This window comes from Oncorhynchus gorbuscha, unplaced genomic scaffold (genome assembly GCF_021184085.1).
Source record: "Oncorhynchus gorbuscha isolate QuinsamMale2020 ecotype Even-year unplaced genomic scaffold, OgorEven_v1.0 Un_scaffold_103:::fragment_2:::debris, whole genome shotgun sequence".
Lineage (NCBI taxonomy): Eukaryota > Metazoa > Chordata > Actinopteri > Salmoniformes > Salmonidae > Oncorhynchus > Oncorhynchus gorbuscha.
The window spans coordinates 442,498-464,398 of NW_025744396.1; the positions used below are offsets into that span (position 1 = coordinate 442,498).

The following is a 21,901-nucleotide window of genomic DNA, read 5'->3' on the forward strand; positions in this document are numbered from 1 at the left end:
TACTCCACTTGATGGAATTAAGTCTGTATTGTAAATTTTTCTTGGCTACATCTTTATTTACCAAGTTTATCAACAGATTTACCATTCAAATAAATTATTACCGTTATGTAGTTTGGTAAAAGCAAATTGATTCATTAATGCATACATAGCTTTCTCTGAAAAATTGACAAAAGGTTAAAAATGTAATGATATTGAACTCAAAAGATCTGTCTGGATAAAGTGCAATTCTGTAACTTTGGCTAATATACCTTTTTAATCCAATGGTATCGTGATACTAAACCTGGTATGGCTATCGGAGTCAAAATTATGGTATCGTGACAACAATAGTGAGGTACAAAGTAGAGGTCGGCCGATTATGATTTTTCTATGCTGATTGTTGGAGGACCAAAAAAAGCCGATGCCGATTTGAAAAGAGATTATTTTTTTAATACAAGTTTTACAATTATTTATTTATTTGTAATAATGACAATTACAACAATACTGAATGAACACTTATTTTAATATAATACATCAATAAAATCAATTTAGCCTCAAATAAATGAAACATTTTCAAATTGGTTAAAATAATGCAAAAACTAAGTGTTGGAGAAGTAAAAGTGCAATATGTGCCATTTAAAAAAGCTAAGGTTTTGAGTTCCTTGCTCAGAACATGAGAACATATGAAAGTTGATGGTTCCTTTTTAACATGAGACTTCCAAGGTAAGAGGTTTTAGGTTGTAGTTATTATAGGAATTATAGGACTATTTCTCTCTATACAATGTTGTATTTCATGTACCTTTGACTATTGGATGTTCTTATAGGCACTTTAGTATTGCCAGTGGAATAGTATAGCTTCCGTCCCTCTCCTCGCCCCTACCTGGGCTCGAACCAGGAACACATCGACAACAGCCACACTCGAAGCAGCGTTACCCATTGCTCCACAAAAGCCGCAAGGGGAATAACTACTCCAAGTCTCAGAGCGAGTGACGTTTAAAACGCTATTAGCGCGCACCCCACTTACTAGCTAGCCATTTAACTCCTCTGGTAGGCTTGTGTCACTGTGCAGCTCTCGGCTGTACTTCCCTTTGTAGTCTAATAGTTTGCAAGCCATGCCACATCCGATGAGCTTCGGAGCTGGTGTAGTACGATTCAATCTTAGTCCTTTATTGACACTTTGCTTGTTTGATGGTTCGTCGGAGGGCATAGCGGGATTTCTTATAAGCTTCCGGGTTAGAGTCCCGCTCCTTGAAAGTGAAGGCTCTACCCTTTAGCTCAGTGCGAATGTTGCCTGTAATCATGGCTTCTGGTTGGGGTATGTACATACAGTCACTGTGGGGACGACGTCATCGATGCACTTATTGATGAAGCCAATGACTGTGGTGCACTCCTTAATGCCATCGAAAGAGTCCCAGAGCAAATTCCAGTCTGCACGCAAAACAGTCCTGTAGTTTAATATCTGCTTCATCTGACCACTTTTTTAAAAAATTAACGGAGTCACTGGTGCTTCCAGCTTTAATTTTTGCATGTAATCAGGAGGATAGAGTTATGGTCAGATTTGCCAAATGAAGGGTTGAGGAAGAGCTCCGTGTGTGGAGTAAAGGTGGTCTAGATTTTATTTAATTTTTCCCCCCTCTGGTTTGCTCATTTAACATGCTGATAGAAATTCAGTAAAACTGATTTAAGTTTCCCTACATTCAAGTTACCGGCCACTGGGAGAGCATTTTGCTGTTTGCTTATGGGGGAATACAGCTCATTGAGTGCGGTTTTTGTTCCAACCTTGCTCTGGTATGTAGACGGCTACGAAAAATACAGAAACTCTCTAGGTAGATAGTGTGGTCTTCAGCTTATCAGGAGATACTCGACCTCAGGCGAGCCAAACTTTGACTTCCTTAGATATCGCACACCAGCTGTTTACATAAATGCATATGCCCCTGCCTCTTGTCTTACCAGAGGCTGGTGTTCTATCCTGCTGATAGTCTATAACCCTCCAGCTGTACAGCCACTACACGGTGAGACATAAGATATTACCGTTTTCAATGTCCCGTTGGTAGGATATATGTGCTTTCAGTTCGTCCCATTTCTTTTCCAGTGATTGAAAGTTAGCTTGCAGAACGGAAGGCAAACTCAGATTAGCCATTCGTTGCCTGATCCTCGCAAGGCAGGCACCCTGATCTTTTGCTTCAATCTCCGTTTCCTTCTCCAGCGAATCACGGGGATTGGGGCCTGGTCATGTGTCTGGGATATCCTTCATGTCCGACTCATTGAGTGTAACTTCTCGTCTAATTTGAGGTGAATAATCCCAGTTCTGATGTCCAGAAGTTCTTTTTGGTTATAAGAGGTAGCAGGAACATTATGTACAAAACAAGTTATGAACAACACGAAAAACCAACAAAATGGCATGATTGGTTGAGAGCCGGTAAGACCTCAGCCCTTACACTCCGGTGAATTTGTCCTGCGTGTTATAGAGTTGGGTGACGTCAACCTTTGTCCTGTCGTAATTGTGTACTCATAAAAGATATTGATATATGATGATATTGCACACTATTGGCCAACCCCCTAAAAAATACATGCTTAAAATAAAATACAAAATAAGACGCTGCTAAAACCACCGTTGGGCTATAGGGCTAAATCGCAAGCTAAATCAAATTTTATTTGTCACATACACGTGTTTAGCAGATGTTGCGCATGTAAAGAAATGCTTGTGTTTCTAGCTTCAACATTGCAGGAATCTGTAACAATACACACAATCTAAAGGAATGGACTTAAGAATATATAAATATTTGGACGAACGATGTCAGAGCGACTGACTTGCCTAGTTAAATATAAATAAACTTTAATATGAGATGAATAATGTAAAATACTTCAACATTATTAAAGTGGCCAGTAATTTCAAGTCCATGTATATATGCAGCATTCTCTGTGCTAGTGATGGCAATTTAACAGTCTGGTGGCCTTGAGATGGCTATTTCTCAGTCTCTCTGTCCCAGCTTTGATGCACCTGTACTGACCTCTCCTTCTGGATGATAGCGGGGTGAACAGGCAGTGGCTCGGTTGGTTGTCCTTGATCTTTTTGACCTTCCTGTGATTACGGGTGCTGTAGATGTCCTGGAGGGCAGGTAGTTTGCCCCCATGATGCGTTTGACAGACCGCACCACCCTCTGGAGAGCTCTACAGTTGCGGGCGGTGCAGTTGCCATACTGGGCGGTGATACAGCCCAACAGGACACTCGATTGTGCATCTATAAAAGTTTTAGGTGACAAGATGCATTTCTTCAGCCTTCACAACACTCTGTGTGGGTGGACCATTTCAGTTTGTCAGTGATGTGTATGCCGAGAAACTTGAAGCATTCCATCGTCTCCACTGCGGTCCCATCGATGCGGATGGGGGGGTGCTCCCTCTGCTGTTTCCTCCTTTGTTTTGTTAACGTTGGGTGAGATGTTATTTTCCTGGCACCACAATCCGAGCCCTCACCTCCTCCCTGTAGGCTGTCTTGTCATTGTTGATAATCAGGCCTACTACTGTTGTCGTCTGCTAACTTGATGATTAAGTTGGAGGCATGCATGGCCACGCAGTCATGGGTGAACAGGGAGTACAGGAGGGGGCTGAGCACACATCCTTGTGGGCCCCCAGTGTTGAGGATCAGCCTCTTGAAGCTAGGGGGCACCATTTTATGTTTGGAAAAATAACGTTCCCAAAGTAAACGGCCTATTAACAAAAGGCTAAGCTGTGTTTTCCTATATTGCACATGTGATTTCATGAATACGAATATTTTCTAGTTAAATTATTTGACTGTGGCGCTATGCTATTCAGCGTTGTTGATGACAATTCTCCCGGATCCGGGATGGGTGGTTCTAAGAGGTTCACCTGGGGGTGGCCCGCCAGGAAGTCCAGGAACCAGTTGCCCAGGACGGGTTTCAGACTCAGGGCCTCGAGCTAAATGATGAGCTTTGAGGGTACTATGGTGTTGACTGCTATAGTCAATGAACAGCATTCTTAGATGGGTAATCCTGTTGTTCAGATGGGATAGGGCAGAGCAATGGCATCGTCTTTGGTTCTGTTGGGGCGGTAAGCAAATTGAAGTGGGTCTAGGTTGTCAGGTACGGTGGAGATATGATCCTTGACTACTCTCGCAAAGCACTCTTGACAGAAGTGCTACGGACGTGGCTAGGGAGACCGTCTGGCCTGAAAGCCTTGCGAGGGTTAACACGCTTAAATGTCTTACTCTCGTTGACTACAGAGAAGGAGAGCGCACACTCCTTTGTGACGGGCCGCGTTGGTTGCAGTGTTATCCTCAAAGCGGCGAAGGTGTTTAGTTTGTCCGAAAGCAAGACGTCTGTGTCTCCGACGTGGCTGGTTTTCCCTTTGTAGTCCGTTATTGTCTGTAGACCCTGCCACTTCACTTTCTCTTTACTGACGTTTTACCTGTTTGATTGCATTACGGAGGGAATAACTACGCTGTTTGTTTTCGGCCATATTCCCAGTCACTTTGCCATGGTTAAATGCGGTGTTTTGCGCTTTCAGTTTTGCGCGAATGCTGCCATCTATCCATGGTTTCTGGTTAAGGTAGGTTTTAAAATTCAGTGGGTACAACACTTCCTGATTAACACAGTCACCGTATCAGTATATTTGTCTGTTGTTCTCGGAGGCTACCTGGAACATATCCCAGTCCGCGTGATCAAAACAATCTTGAAGCGTGGAATTCCAATTTGGTCAGACCAGCATCGGTGTAGTCCTTAGCACGAGTACTTCCTGTGTGAGTTTCTGCCTATAGGAAGGGAGGAGCAACATCGAGTCGTGATCAGATTTGCCCGAAGGGAGGGCCTTGTAGGCATCCTGGAAGCTGGAGTAGCAGTGGTTGAGTGTTTTAAGTCGATGTGTTGATAGAACTTCAGTAACGTTTTCCTCAAATTTGCATTGTTAAAATCCCCAGCTACAATAAATGCAGCCTCAGGATATGTGGTTTCTAGTTTGCATAAAGTCCAGTGAAGTTCTTTGACGACCATCGTGGTATCGACTTGAGGGGGAATATACACGGCTGTGACTAACCGAAGATAATTATCTTTTGGAGGTAATACGGTCTGCATTTGAGGTATTCTAGGTTGGATGAACAAAAGGACTTGAGTTCCTGTATATTATCACAGTCACACCATGAGTAGTTAATCATGCAACATACAACCCCGCTCTTCTTCTTCCCGGAGAGAGATTTATTCCCGTTTGCCCAAATGAACTGAGAAACCAACTGGCTGAACGGACTATCCTCAGAGCCATGTTTCCGTGAAAGAGTATGTTACACTCCCTGATTATTCTCTGGAAGGAAATCCTTGACCACAGCTCATAAACTTTATTATCCAGAGAATGAACATTAGAAAGTAATCTACTCTGAAGCGGTGGGTGGTGTGTGCGCCTCCTGAGTTGGACTAAAAGTCATCTCTGAGTGCCTCCATTCCACCAGCTGAGTTTTGGAACAACCTCTGGCATCAGTTCAATTGCCCTGGGGGATACGAACAAAGCATCCGGTTCAGGAAAGTCGTATTGCTGGTAATGCTTGAGTTACCGCCACGCTGATTTCCTGGGCAAATAATGTAAATACTGCTAAAGCGCTTGAAGCACAGCAGCCCTATACATTGGCGCCATTATTGCATCAAGTGGATGAATCATTACAAAATTATAAGTGTGGGAAAATCCTTTCTAATATTACTTTCTGGTAGAGTTTCATCAGTATGGAACAGGTGTGTCTGATGGAACCAAGTGACAGTCGGCTGATTAGGAGCGGGCTAAAGCTGGCGTCATGGACAAAAACCTATATCGTAATTGATCAATTGCAATCTATTTTTTTGGGTTGAAGTGCACAGTTACTCTAGCCTGGCTGACTTGCGCCGCACGTGACTACACAGCGAGCTGCACTGATGTAAAGGCTGGTGTTAGCAAGACTACAGGTACTCTCCATTATTTGGTTACCAGGTGATCCATCATATATCATCATGATATAACGCTGCTACAGACAGAGCCCTGTATTTTAAACATTCATTTAGTTATGCATTGATTTCTTAATTCTGATTTTGAATGTAATAATATTTCGAACCAAGTTCAAGTCTGTCACTATGTTGATGTTTGGTAATTGCCGCATATTATTTGCCCCAAATACAATCAAAATGTAGGCCTGTAACTTTTTGCCACCGATCGCGTGGAGAGGTCGATGGCCAAAACACAGAAACCGCGTTCATCCATTTTGGTTGGTGGCTTTCATAACGTTTGATGCTTTTCCTTTGGCTGATTCCCAGGCTTCTAACGAGTCTTGCAGCCCCTGGCCTGGGCTATTATCTCCCCAGTGTGGTAGTCTGCAAGCACCGGCTGCGCAGCTTATAAACTGCATCGGTGTAGTGCAGTGTCAATTACATGTAGGGCTACAGTTGTTGTCACGAAATAGTACACCGCTTTCAGCTCCGATGTTATTTTGGCATGACATTTCTTGTACGTGGCATTTGGTATTTCTTGTCCAGAGTGTGAACCATCTTCTTGAACCCGCTGATCAATTGTTTAAATTGGGGCCATGTCATTTGCAATGTGGTACGTTATGGCATCTGTTATATCATTCATTCCTTCAGTCAGAATGTATTCAAATCAAATTATCAATTGTTATCAGTCACATATATTTAGCAGATGTTATTGCGGGTGAAGCTAAATGCTTGTGTTGCATAGGGAGTTGTGTGTTTGTGTGTGCAAGCAAACTATTCCATAATGGATTGTTGCCTGGGCTCTTGTCATGTCGCTTGTTGGCCTCTGCCTCATTTTTCTTCGTCATGCTGTGTTACATGCCTGTGTTTCAAATGGTAGGTTAACATGCTTGTGTTTCCTTGAGTGGTTGCTATAGTTTTGCGACAGTTCAAGCACACTGCCTCACGCTGCTCAATGTCACTAGGTTTAAAACCAAAGTAAGTCCCAACAACCAACACTGCATCCTCCTTTGTCATTATTTGTTCTTGGATTTCTTGGACTGCATGTTCTTCATTGCTGTTCATTTCCCCCCGCTAATGAGCGAAGCTACACGTAACATCACTTGAGAACTGCCAACAGGTGTGGGAACATGGAATAGAACACAGCTCTGGTTGGCTGCTGTAGTCTTAGTTCAAATGAAACGACATGAAGGAATATTGTGTAATCATCGAAAAATACCGACATATGCAAAATTGCTTTAGTATGACTCAAATGTCTGTAATTTTCGGTTTATCGTCCCAGTGAGTTACATAATAAATCATGGGTTGGATAGAAGCATAGTCTACAGCAGGGGTGTCAAAGTCAAATGGACGGAGGGCCAAATAAAAAATTTAGCTACAAGCCGAGGGCCGGACTGTTCGAATGTTCATTGAAAATTTTTTAAATGACGCATATAGTCTAGTGAACCTAATTGAACCTACTGAAAACCTAACAAATATATTCCAATATGATCAGATAAATAAAGCAATATTTTCTTATGGCTCTGTCGGTAATCTTTAATTTTCAACAGACACAAAAGACAAATTTCCTTTATATAAAAATCCCCATAACATGAACATTAAATGAAAGAAACCGGTATTCAAGGCACCATCAGTAGCCTATATTTTCTATTTTAGCAAAAGTGGGCTAAATTTACTTCAAAGAAAAAAACAATAATAGCAATTTTCTATCATCCACTCAACTGAAATATTTTTAAAATATAATTGGATTGAAATACAATAAAATAAAGTGCAAAAATCTATTAATCAAAAACAACACTTTGTTTAAGGAGAAGTAACATGCAGTGAAAACAAATATTAAACTTTAACTTTTAAACTTGAACTGAGTAAAAACTCTAAATATGTGATTGCACAGTAATGTTCACTTGTTTGAGGTTGAGGGTGATACTTGGTGGTGTCCCATCTTTTCCACAAGTTCATCAATGTTCGGGGTAAGGCTCTGAGCTGAGGAAATCCTCAGAATTGAGTGGAGGTGTTCAGCAGTAAGTCGACTTCTGTGTGATGTTTTGTTCAAGTTCATCAAAGAAAACAGTTGTTCACACAGGTATGTGCTGCCAAACATAGACAACGTTTGAGCAGCCTGGATGCGCAGCTGGGGCATTGTGTCGGGAGGAAACGGGCGAACTCCGCAGCACCCACTGCCGCACAGTTTGGTTTTAAATGCCTTCACTGTACTGTACATATCAGAGATGACACGATCCCGACCCTGCAGCTGCAAGTTCATTGCATTCAGATGACTCGTAATGTCACACAGAAAAGCCATTTCACACAGAAACATTTCGTCTCGGAGTTGTGTTGTGTCTTTCCCTTTGCTGTCCAAGAACAGACAAATCTCCTCACGAAGCTCGAAACATCTTTGAAGCACCTTTCCCTGGCTTAGCCATCGCACCTCTGTGTGATAAAGCAAATCACCATGCTCCGTTTCTAACTCCGTCAGAAATGCCTTGAACTGGCGGTGATTCAAACCTTTGGCTCTGATAAAGTTAACTGTGCGCGTGATGATGCTCATTACATGCTCCATTTTCAAGGCTTTACCGCACAACGCTTCCTGGTGTATGATACAATGATAAGCTGTCAGCTCACCTGTCGCGTTTTCCTCTTGCATCTTTTCCCGTATCTTCGCCACCAGTCCGCTCCTGTGTCCACACATCGCAGGTGCTCCGTCGGAAAATCCCCCTCCGTAAATGGCCGGGCTGATTTAGCGATCTCTTCTGCCAAAATAAAACTGGCCTTGACAGCAGCCTGGCCTTGTGATTTGGCTTTTTTGAACAGAGCCTGTCGAGATTTGAGGCCTCGTTTTAATTCCTCTGCCTTTTGTAGCCTTTGTTCCATGTCCATATTCTTGTTTTTGTCCGCGTGTTTCGTTTCATAATGTCGTCTCAGATTATACTCTTTCAGTACCGCCACACTTTCTCCACACAGAAGACACACAGGTTTTCCAGCTACCTCCGTGAACAAATACTCCGACTCCCACCTTGTTTGAAACCCCCGGTTCTCAGTGTCCACCTTCCGTTTTGCCATTTTTGATGGGTATCTGAAAGTTAATTTTACTGTGATGCTGACAACTGCTGTGCCAATAAATATTGAAATGAAGCAGCCTACTGCTCGGTGCGTCACCGTTGCATTGTGGGAAATGTAGTATTGGTGCGTGTAAAAGATCTGCGGGCTGCCGGCTTGCTGCGGTCTGCGGGCCGGTTCTAATAACAAATCAAGATCATCCCAGGGGCCGTAAAAAACCTTCTCGCGGGCCGGATGTGGCCCGCGGGCCTTGACTCTGACATATGTGGTCTACAGTCTAAAGAACTGGATACTAATTGCTTTGCCTTGTCCTTTTCTCTTAAGTCTAATGTTTGTTCCAGTTCTCATAAAGCTGTGATTGAGAATAGCCTAGGCCTATAGCCTCTCACATTCAAAAAGAACAAGACTGAAAGTGGCAACTTTAGGACAACAGTACCGTCAAGAGCTATTAGGGAAATAGTTTGTCGTAAAGCTTCTATGATAGGCTATATTGGACATTCGGTTTTTTACCTTGCATGCCTGTGTTTCATGCAAAGAACGATGAAAGCATAGTAGCCCAAAGTGATATTGAATGGAGAGCATTTTTATTTTTTTAATACACCTCTAGACACTATATTGGAGTGTCCAATTTATAAAAATAAAAAAATTAAGTGAATAGTTTTTGTCTATAAAGCCCATGCATATGACAGAGTGAGGAAAAAGTTAAACTATGTTTTCTGACTGGACATTTTGCACTGCCTTGGTGAAATTCACCGCTCTGTCTAGCCTAGATTCCTCTCTTGTGTTCTGCTCTATTGAAACAGGTTGTACCAAATGGGAATAGGCCGTTTACTCAATTTCACTTGGGCGCTAACCATCTCAGTTCTGCGGCTTTATGCGCGGCTCCAGTGAAGTTCAAATATGGTAAACCATTGTCTGTCACATCACGAGATCACCATCGACGATGGCTGTCAATCATCAACGCTAGTCGATACTATGGTAATATTGCCCAATCCATCCTGATTAAGTTTGCTCCTACGTCAAAATACATTTTTACCAGCTAGAGAGTAGTTATAGAATTTAATTTGCTCCATTGTTTACATTTTGTTTGGTCGCGCACTTAGTGTGGCCTATCTGATGGCTCTAAAACAGGGGTGATGTTAGGGATCATCTTATGTTATGGTTTTAGATAAAAGCCCATATTTCTAAGCTTTCTTCACTCATTTTTTATTTTTTTCCTTCTCTTTCCAGTCCTCAAAGCTGCTGTCACTCAAGCGTCGTTACAGTCGTTGCTTCATAAGATCCTCACAGCCGGCCCGTCAGCCTTCAACATCACTACTCTGCTCTCCCAAGCAGCCCAGCTCTCCAACCAAGGTAGGCCTTCAGCCACCCTGTTGTTTTATCTGGCTTCCTTGTTTGTTTTTAGATCCACAATGGCAACCTTCCTATTCCAACTTGCCACTGTTGATTTATAAAGTATCTAAACCAGATAGATGTCTAATTCTCCACCCTCTGTTACCCCCAACAGCCCAGCAGTCAAACCAGTCCCCCATGTCGTTGACGTCAGACGCCTCCTCTCCCCGCTCCTACGTGTCTCCCAGGATCAGCACGCCGCAGAACAACGCTGGTCACCACAAAGCCCTGCTCAGCACCCCCCCTGTAGCCTCACAGAACAAGGTACTGTCTACTACTACCACTCTGGTCTATGGTCTACTACTACCACTCTGGCCATGTCTATTTGGCTGCTTTTAGACATACAGCCCAATTCTAATATTTTTTTCACTAATTGTTCTTTTGACTAATCGTATCAGCTCTGAAAAGGATCTGATGTGATTGGTCAAAAGACCAAGTAGTGAAAAAAAGCCTTGCCAGTCTAATATACTAACTACTGCCTGCCTAGCAGCCTACTTCCTGCCTCGAACCTCTGTCTAAAGTAGGCGAAGCCATGTCTACCTCACTCTGCCTGCAGAGCAACTCTGTTCAATCAATGTGTCGCATTACAAGTATTGGCTGTCTTGTTCTGTATGTAATGTAAATGAGTGAAGGGAATGGTAGTATTTGTGTTGGCTTTATAACCTAGCTGGTCTGAGCCTAGAAGTATTTTCTGTTGGTGTTTCACAGCATCACAAACTGGCCTAAATCATACCCAGGTTCAGTGTTTAAGTGATGTAGTGTTGTCACAATACCAGAATTTGGACTTCCATACCAGGTTTAGTATTACGATACTCAATACCAAAACAATACCGTGGCAAAGAAATATGTATTAGCCAAGGTCAGAGAATGGCAATTGATCTAGACAGAAACTCTGCTACTGCTCTGTACAATCATTGGGGATCTTTTGAATTATATCATTATATTTGAATATTTTGATGTCCATTTTTTGAGACAGCCATGTCAAATCAACATTTTTACATACACTTAGGTTGGAGTCATTAAACCTTGTTTTTCAACCACTCCACAAATTTCTTCAAACTGGTTTTGGCAAGTCGGTTAGGACATCTACTTTGTGCATGACACAAGTACTTTTTCCAACAATTGCTTACAGACAGATTATTTCACTTATAATTCACTGACCCACACAATTACAGTGGGTCAGAAGTTTACATACATGAAGTTGACTGTGCCTTTAAACAGCTTGGAAAATTCCCAAAACTGTCATAGCCTATCAGAAGCTTCTAAAGCCAAGTGTCCTCATTTGAGTCAATTGGAGGTGTACCTGTGGATGTATTTCAAGGCCTACCTTCAAACAGTGCCTCTTTGCTTGACATCATGGGAAAATCAAGACCTCAGAAAAAAGGATGAACCAGACCTCCACAAGTGTGGTTCATCCTTGGACCGTAATTTCCAAACGCCTGAAGATACCACTTTCATCTGTACAAATAATAGTATGCAAGTATAAACACCATGGCATGGGACCACGCAGTCATCATACCGCTCAGGAAGTGGACGCCAAGCAACTTGAAACTCTCAACCTGCTCCACTACAGCCCCATCGATGTGAATTGGAGCGTGTTTGGCACTCCTTTTCCTGTAGTCCTGAAGTTGTCTTGCTGAAATTGTGGGAGAGGAGGTTCTCCTGGCACCACACTGCCAGGTCTCTGACCTCCATAGAGGCTCTCTCATTGTTGTTTGTAGTCAGGCAGTCAGCCAACTTAAAGATGGTGTTGGAGTTTTGCTTGGGAGTGCAGGTGGGATCTAAGCACGTACCTCTGTGGTGCTCCTGTGTTGAGGATCAGCGTGGCAGATGTGGTGTTGCCTACCCTTTCTACCTGGTGGTGGCCGGTAAGGAAGTCCAGGATCCAGTTGCAGAGGGAGGTGTTTAATCCCAGCGTCCTTAGCTTAGTGATGAGCTTCGTGGGCACTATGGTGTTGAACACTTGAGCTGTGGTCAATGAACAGCATTCTCACATAGGTGTTCCTTTTGTCCAGGTGTGAAAGGACAGTGTGGAGTTTAATAGAGATTGTGTCTGTGGATCTGTTGGGGCGGTACGTGAATTTGTGGGCTAGGGTTTCCAGGATGATGTGACCAGCCATTCAAAGCACTTCATCACCACCTTCCGGAGACACCTGAAACCCCACCTCTTTAAGGAATACCTAGGATAGGATAAAGTAATCCTTCTCACCCCCCCCCCCCTTAAAATATTTAGATGCACTATTGTAAAGTGGTTGTTCCACTGGATGTCATAAGGTGAATGCACCAATTTGTAAGTCGCTCTGGATAAGAGCGTCTGCTAAATGACTTAAATGTAAATGTAAATAAGTGCTATGGGGCGGTAGTCATTTAGGCAGGTAACCTTTGCTTTCTTGGGCACAGGGACCTCTGATCTGCTTGAAACATGTAGGTATCACTGACTTGGTAGGGGGGAAAGGGGGAAAATATCAATGAAGACACTTGCCAGTTGGTCCACGCATGCTTTGAGTACATGCCCTGGTAATCCATCTGGCCTTGTGAATGTTGACCTGTTTAACAGTCTTGCTCATTTTCAGCAAATTGAAAAAAATAGTCCCATCGTTAAGAGGCTAATGGTCTTGCTCACATCTGCTACGGAGAGCGTGATCACACTGGCGTCTGGGAACAACTGGTGCTCACGTTCATGTTTCAGTGTTGCTTTCCTCGAAGCAAGCATTGAAGGCATTTAGCCCGTCTGGTTGTCTCGAGTCACTGGGTTGTGGCTGGGTTTCCTTTTTGTAGTCCATAATAGTTTGCAAGCCCTGCCACATCCAACGAGCGTCAGAGCCGGTGTAGTAGGATTCCTCCTTAGTCCTGTATTAAACGCTCTGCCTGTTTGATGGTTCGTCGGCGGTCAGAGTGGGATTTCTTATAAGCTTCCGGGTTAGTCCTGCTCCTTAACTTCTTGGTGACGGGGCAGTATTTTCACGTCCGGATGAAATGCATGCCCAAATTCAACTGCCTGCTACTCATCCTCAGAAGGTAAGATGTGCATATTATTTGGATAGAAAACACTGAAGTTTCTAAAACTGTTTGAATCATGTCTGAGTATAACAGAACTTATGAAGCAGGCGAAACTCCGAGGACAAACCATTCAGATTACTTTTTTTTGAGGTCACTCTCTTTTCTATGGGTTTTCATTGGGAATCCAGATTTTTAAGGGACCTTCTTGCAGATCCTTAGCTGTCACCAGACTTTAGAAATAGGTTGAGGTTTTTCCTTTGTGTAATGAAGAAGTAGCCCTGTTCAAAACGAGGGTCACTTCAAGTGTACTGTTACGTGACCAGAAAGGTAGCGTCAGTTTGTTTTCTTCCTGTATTGAACACAGATCACCCAGTCTTTAATTTAATCGATTATTTACTTAAAAATACCTAAAGTTGTATGACAAAAGTAGTTTGACATGTTTTGAGGTATTTTGTAGTGTAGCAAGTTGGAACCGGTGTTTTTCTGGATCAAACGCGCCAAATAAATGGACATTTTGGGTATATATCAACGGAATTAATCGAACAAAAGGACCATTTGTGATGTTTGAGACATATTGGAGTGCCAACAAAAGAAGCTCGTCAAAGGTAATGCATGATTTTATATTTTTATTTCTGCGTTTTGTGTCGCGCCTGCAGGGTTGAAATATGTTTTCTCTCTTTGTTTACTATGGTGCTATCCTCAGATAATAGCATTGTTTGCTTTTGCCAAAAAGCCTTTTTGAAATCTGACATGTTGGCTGGATTCACAACGTGTAGCTTTTAATTTGGTATCTTACATGTGTGATTTTATGAATGTTTGATTTTTAGTCATTTATTTGAATTTGGCGCTCTGCATTTTCACTGGCTTTTGGCCAGGTGGAATGCTAGCTTCCCACATCCCAGAGAGGTTAAAAGCGACAGCTCATGGCTTTGGCTCAGTGCAGATGTTGCCTATAATCTGAGGCTTCTGGTTCATCGACGCACTTATTGATGAAGCCGGTGACTGAGGTGGTGTACTCCCCATTGCCATTGAATAAATCCCGGAACATATTCCAGTCTTTGCGAGCAAAACAGTCCTGCATCCGTGTCGTCTGACCACTTTTGTATATATTGATGTAACTATTATATCGAAGTAAACTTGGGAGTCACGTGATGACATGTTGTGTGGTCCTCCCACTACAACTCAAAAGCATTTCATTTATTAGTCTACTGATGAAATAGTGCCTTCAGAATGTATTCATACCTCTTGATTTATTCCTTGTGTTACAGCCTGAATTCAAAATTCTCACCCATCTACACACAATACCCTATAATGAGAAAGTGTAAATGTATTTTAGGAATGTTGGCAAATTAATTGACAATATAATAGACATCTCATTTACATAAATATTCACACCCCTGAGTCTGTACATTTAGAATCACCTTTTGGCAGTGATTACAGCAGTCTTTCTGGGCAAGAATCTAAGAGCTTTCCACGCTAAGTTCTTCAAGCTCTCAAATTAGTTATTGATCAAGATGAATTCATATCCCAGTGACTGGTAGAAAGCAGACTGAACCAGGTTTTCCTTCAGGATTTTGTCTACTTAGCTCAAAATCTCCCCAGTCCTTAAAGATTGCAAGCATACCCATAATATAATTCAGCCACCTCTATGCTTGAGGCAAATGTTTGAGGCAAATCCATTACTACACTTTGTATTCTGGACATAAGGTAAATTGCTTTGCCATATTGTTTGCAGTATTACTTTAGTGCCTTGTTGCAAACAGGAGGTTTTGGAATGTTTTTTAAATTCTGTACAGGCTTCTTACATTTCACTCTGTCAATTAGGTTATTATTGTGGAGTAACTACAATGTTGTTGATCCATCCTTTATTTTCTCCTATCACAGCCATTAACCTGTTGGTGATAGGGGGCAGTAATTTTCATTTTTGGGGAAAAAAATGTTCTCGTTTTAAAAGGGATATTTTGTCAGGAAAAGATGCTAGAATATGCATATAATTGACAACTTTCGATAGAAAACGCTAACGTTTCCAAAACTGTAAAGATATTGTCTGTGAGTATAACAGAACTGATGTTGCAAGCGGAAGCCTGAGAAAAATCCAATCCGGAAGTGCCCCAGGTTTTGAAAGCGCTGCGTTCCAATGACTCCCTATATGGCTGTGAGTGTACCATCAACGAGCTTACGCTTTCTACGTATTCCCCATGGTGTCTTCAGCATTGTCACATAGTTTTACGCATTTCTGTTGAAGAATAGCCGTATGGGGGCACATTGGTGGCTCCGAGAGAGACTCTCGCGTAAAGTACAAGGGTAGCCATTACTCCAATCGGTCCTAGATAAATGAGGATGGATTCTAAACAACATTTGCCATTTTTCAGTCAATATTATGGAGCTAATTTGGGGGGGGGGGAATTAGGCGTTGTGGTGACCGCAATTTCCGGGCGATTTCTCAGCCAAACGTGAAGAACAAACGGAGCTGTTTCGCCTACAAAAATCATATTTGGGGAAAAAATGAACTTTGGCTATCTACCCGGGAGTCTCGTGAGTGAAAACATCCGAAGTTCATCAAAGGTAAATTATTTAATTTGATTGCTTTTCTGATTTCCGTGACACGGTTGCTTGCTGCTAGCAAGGCATAATGCTATGCTAGGCTATTATAAACATACACAAATGCTTGTCTAGCATTGGCTGTAAAGCATATTTTGATAATCTGAGATGACAGGATGATTAACAAAAGGCTAAACTGTGTTCCAATATATTTCACTTGTGATTTTCATGAATCGGAATATTTTCTAGGAAGATTTGTCCATTGTGTTATGCTAATTAGTGTAAGATGATGAAAACGATCCCGTTCACGTGATGGGGTGTCACTAGAGGTTAAACTTTAACTGTTTTAAAGTCACCATTGGCATCATGGAGAATTCCCTGAGCGGTTTCCTTCCTCTCCTTCAACTGAGTTAGGAAGAACGCCTGTATTTGTAGTGGCTGGGTGTCCAACACCGTCCATGCTCAAAGGGATATTTACGGTCTGCTTTTTAAAATGTTACCCATCTGCCAATAGCTGCCCATCTTTGCGAGTCATTGGAAAGCCTCCCTGGTCTTTGTTGTTGAATCTGTTTGAAATTCACTTCTCGACTGAGAGACCGTACAATTATCTGTATGTGTGGGGTAAGGAGATGAGGTCGTCATTCTAGTCATGTAAAACGCTATTATTACACACAGTCATGCAATTTATGAGACTTGCACATTTTTACTCCTGAACTTATTTAGGCTTCCCATGACAAAGGGGTTTAATACTTATGACATTTCAGCTTTTCATTTTTTAAAACTAATTTGTAAAAACCTAATTCCACTTCGACCTTATGGGGTTTTGTATGTTGGCCAGTTTAATCCATTTTAAATTCAGGCTGTAACATAACAAAATGTGTAAAAAGTCAAGGAGTGTGAATACTTTCTGAAGGCACGAAGTTATAATGACCTTCACAGCGTGACGAAAATGCATGGTGATGAGCTTGACGGGTCTTTGTATGATATTTTATTATGAGGATTTTCGAATATTTGCATAAATATGTCACCAATTGGATGGAAACCATAGCTACTGCCATTTGTATTCTATAACATCCCACACCCCCTTGTGTTTGTGTGTCGAGTCAATCAACAGCAAGTGAATTTCAGGAAAATTATGGTTTGTGCTAGTCTAATCTGGGCTTTTAACCTTCCTCTCTGTCTGTGTGCTTGTGGTGAACCTCAAGGGTTCTGGTGTGTTTCCTCTCTAACCCTTCTCCACTCTCTGGCTGTGGTCCAGGTGAGCAACACGCCGGCTGTGAAGCAGCAAGGATCAGCCCCTCAGCCCTCCCCCCAGCAGCCCCTCCCCAGCGACAAACAGCACGGACACGACATCGCAGCCTCCCCAAGGACTCTCCAGCGTCAAGGGTGAGCTTTTCATTTACATTTTTAGTAATTTAGCAGACACTTGATTCATTTATGGGCTAGAGCACTGTACAGTACATTCGGAAAGTATTCCCTTTTTTCCCACATTGTTACGTTACAGCCTTATTCTAAAATGGATTAAATTATTTTTCCCATCTTCACACAATACCCCATAACGACAAAGCGAAAACAGGTTTTTAGACATTTTTCCAAATGTATTAAAAATAAAACTTATACCTTATTTACATAAATGTTCAGACCCTTTGCTATGAGAATCGAAATTGATCTCCGGTGCATCCTGTTTCCATTGATCATCCTTGGTGTTTCTACAACTTGATTGGAGTCCGTGGGAAATTCAATTGATTGGACATGATTTGGAAGGCACACACCTCTATACAGTTGAAGTTGGAAGTTTACATACACTTTGCCAAAGACATTTAAACTCTTTTATACTTTTTCACAATTCCTGACATTTAATCCATTTAATCCAATGTGAAATGTCAGAATAATAGTAGAGAATTATTTATTTCAGCTTTTATGTCTTCACATTCCCAGTGGGTCAGAATTTTACATACATACACTCAATTAGTATTTGGTAGTATTGCCTTTTTTAAATTGTGTGGGGTCGGGTGCCTTCCTCAAGCTTCCCACAGTAAGTTATGTGAATTTTGGCCAATTTCTCCTGACAGAGTCATGTTTGTAGGCCTCCTTGCTCACACACGCCTTTTCAGTTCTGCACACACATTTTCTATGAGATTCAGGGCTTTGTGATGGCCACTCCAATACCAATAGCTTGACTTTGTTGTCCTTAAATAATTTTGCCACAACTTTGGAAGTATGCTGGGGGTCATTGTCCATTTGGAAGCCCCATTTTCGAACAAGCTTTAACTTCCTGGCTCATGTCTTGAGATGTTGCTTCAATATATCCACATAATTGTATTCCTCATGATGTCATCTATTTTGTTAAGTTCACCAGTCCCTCCTGCAGCAAAGCATTTCCACAACATGATGCTGCCACCCCTGTTTCACAGTTAGGATGGTGTTCTTCGGCTTGCAAGCACCCCCTTTTTCCTCCAAACATAACGATGGCCAAACAGTTCTATTTTTGTTTAATCAGACCAGAGGACATTTCTCCAAAAAGTACAATCTTTGTCCCCATGTGCAGTTGCAAACCGTAGTCTGGCTTTTTTATGGAGATTTTGGAGCAGTAACTTGACTTTTTCCTTGCTGAGCGGCCTTTTCAGGTTATGTCGACATATGACTCGTTTTACTGTGGATATAGATACTTTTGTACCTGTTTCCTCCAGCATTTTCACAAGGTCCTTTGCTGATCTTCTGGGATTGTAAGTACACAAGTAGCCATTTTTCCAATCGCTTCTTATGAGAAACCAATTGTCCCGACGGTTCTTTTATCGAATAGATATGTGAAAAACACCTTGAGCGTTGATTCTAAACAATGTTTGCCATGTTTCTGTCGATATTATGGAGCTAATTTGGGAAAAAGTTTGGCGTTTTAGTGACTGCATTTTCCGGTCGATTTCTCAGCCAAACATGAAGAACAAACGGAGCTATTTCGCCTACAAAAATAATATTTTTGGAAAAAAGGAACATTTGCTATCTAACTGGGAGTCTCCTGAGTGAAAACATCGTTCTTCAAAGGTAAATTATTTAATTTGATTGCGTTTCTTATTTTCGTGAAAATGTTGCCTGCTGGTAGCAGGGCATGATGCTATGCTAGGCTATCGATAAACTTACACAAATGCTTGTCTAGCGTTGGCTGTAAAGCATATTTTGAAAATCTGAGATGGGTGTGATTAACAAAAGGCTAAGCTGTGTCTCAATATATTTCATTTGTGATTTTCATGAATAGGAATATTTTCTAGGGATATTTCTGTCCTCTGCGTTATGCTAATTTTTTTCAGGCGATGATTACTTTCCCGGATCCGGGAAGGGCAGTATCAAGAAGTTAAAGGCACAGTCAACTTAGTGTATGTAAACTTCTCACCTACTGGAATTGTGATACAGTGAATTATGAGTGAAATCTGTCGCAAAAAAATGTTGATGTCCTAACTGACTTGCCAAAACTATAGTTCGTTAACCTGTTGAGTGTAGGGGGCAGCATTTTGATGTTTGAATGAAAAATGTACCCAAATGAAACTGCCTATTTGTCAGGCCCAGAAACTAGAAGATTAATATAATTGTCAGATTAGGATAGAAAACACTTTAAAGTTTCCAAAACTGTCAAAATATTGTCTGTGTATAACAGAACTGATATTGCAGGTGAAAACCTGAGGAAAATCCAACCCGGAAGTACTGTTTTTCCTGAAAGCTCTCTGTTCCATTGCCTGCCTTCGCACCATTTAAATGGATATCAACCGAATTCCTTTTCCCATGGCTTCCACATGGTGTGAACAGTCTTTAGACATAGTTTCAGGCTTTTATTCTGAAAAATGAGCGAGAAAGATATCGTGTCAGTGGATGGCTGGGTGCCAGCAGCGTTTTGCATGCGCAACAGCTTGGAGCAGACATTTTTCCTTTTCTCCTATTGAAGAAGCTACAGCCCCGGTTGAAATATTATCAATTATATATTGTAAAAACAACCTGAGGATCGATTATTTAAAAAATCAAATAAATGTTTGACATGTTTCTACGAATTTTAATAAGGATACTATTTGGAATTTTCATTTGCGATGTCTTGACCACTCGAGCCTGTGGATTTCTGAACATAACGCGCCAACCAAATGGAGGTATTTTGGATATAAAAATAATATTTTTGGAACAAAAGAGAATTTATTGTAACTGGGAGTCTCGTGAGTGCGAACATCCGACGATCATCAAAGGTAAGCGATTTAATTTATTGCTTTTCTGATTTTCATGACCAATCTACTTGGCTGCTAGCTGTTTGTAATATTTTGTCTACTGAGAGAGATGTCCTTACATAAACACTTGGTATGCTTTCGCCGAAAAGCTTTATTGAAATCTGACACACCAGGTGGATTAACAACAAGCTACGCTGTGTTTTGCTATATTGCACTTGCACTCATGAAAATTAAATATTTTTTGCATTTAATTTGAATTTGGCGCTCTGCAATCGAGCGGATGTTGACAAATGATCCCGCCACCAAGACGCTTCCTAGAGCTGGCCGCCCAGCCAAACTGATCTATCGCAGGAGAAGGATCTTTGTCAGGGAGCTGACCACGGTCCTGATGGTCCCCCTGACAGAGCTGCAGAGTTCTTCTGTGGAGATGGGAGAACCTTCCAGAAAGAGAACCATCTCTGCAGAACTCCAATCAGGCCTTTATGGTAGTGCTCAGATGGAAGCCACTCCTCAGCAAAAGGCACCGGACAGCCCGCTTGGAGTTAGCCAAAAGGCACCTAACAACTCTGACCATGAGAAACAAGATTCTCTGGTCTGATGAAACCAAGATTGAACTCTTTGGCCTGAATGCCAAGTGTCATGTCTGGAGGAAACCTGGCCCTACTGTGAAGGATGGTTGTGGCAACATCAAGCTGTGTGGATATTTTTCAGCTGCAGGGATTGGAAGACCAGTCAGGATCGAGGGAAAGCTGAACGGAACAAAGTACAGAGATCCTTGATGAAAACCAGAGTGCTCAGGACCTCCTTCTTCACCTTCCAAAAAACCAACAAACCTAAGCACACAACCTTGACCACGCAGGAGTGGCTTCAGGACAAGTCTCAATGTCCTTGAGTGGCTCAGCCAGATCTTGGACTTTAACCCGATCTAACATCTCTGAAGAGACATGAAAATATCTGTGCAGTGACTCTCCTCATCCAATCTGACACAGCTGGAGGATATGCAGAGAAGAATGGGAGAAACTCCCCACATAGATGTGCCGAACTTGTAGCGTCATACCCAAGAAGACTTGGTGCTTCAGCAAAGTACTGAGTAAACGGTCTGAATACTTGTGTAAATGTAATATTTCAGTTTATTTATACATTTGCAAAAAAGAAATCTTAAAGCAAAAACTGTCATTATCGGGTATTGTGTACATTGAAGAAACCAATACATTTTTGAATAACATTGTGTGGCGTTGAATGTGTTAATTTGTGTTTTTAGTGTGGGAAATCTATTTACAAAAAATTAACAGAGCAGATGCTCCTATCTATAGAAGACAAAACAACCACATATTGCTAGTAAGATTCTTCAAGAAACTCTGGTCTGACTGATGTGAAGCAAAAACAGAACTATGCCATCTGTGAGCCTGCCTTGTAGGAGACAGTTTGTCAATATGTCATGTTGTGGCACCACCTGCTGGCGGTTTATAGAACAACACATTTTTCATAAGTCATTGCATTGTATCGCTTCACACAAAGACAATGGATGCACCATTGTTTAACCAAAGAAATCAAGACATCAAGTTAAACACATCTGATATGTATTGGAACTGTTAAGCGGATTTAACCAAATATCACGATTCACAAGCCACTGAGTGAATACAATGTTGCAAAATTAAGTATTACAATGTAGATTACCCCACCCTGACTGTAGTCAGACACTGGACTTCATGGGTGTTTTGGGCTAAAAATAATATGCAGTCTTGTCTGATGTGGACCCTTTTCTCTGGTTGTATT

At 41.7% G+C, this 21,901-nt stretch overlaps 1 protein-coding gene across 1 annotated transcript in view; it reads left to right on the top strand.

The window, feature by feature from the left end:
• LOC124016881 (WW domain-containing adapter protein with coiled-coil-like) overlaps positions 1 to 21,901 on the top strand; it is a 67,681-nt gene that overhangs the window by 42,291 nt on the left and 3,489 nt on the right. Inside the window, exons 8-10 of the mRNA XM_046332222.1 lie at positions 10,221 to 10,343; positions 10,498 to 10,646; positions 17,182 to 17,309. Coding sequence (XP_046188178.1) covers positions 10,221 to 10,343; positions 10,498 to 10,646; positions 17,182 to 17,309 — 400 coding nt within the window. The remainder of the gene's footprint in view (positions 1 to 10,220; positions 10,344 to 10,497; positions 10,647 to 17,181; positions 17,310 to 21,901) is intronic.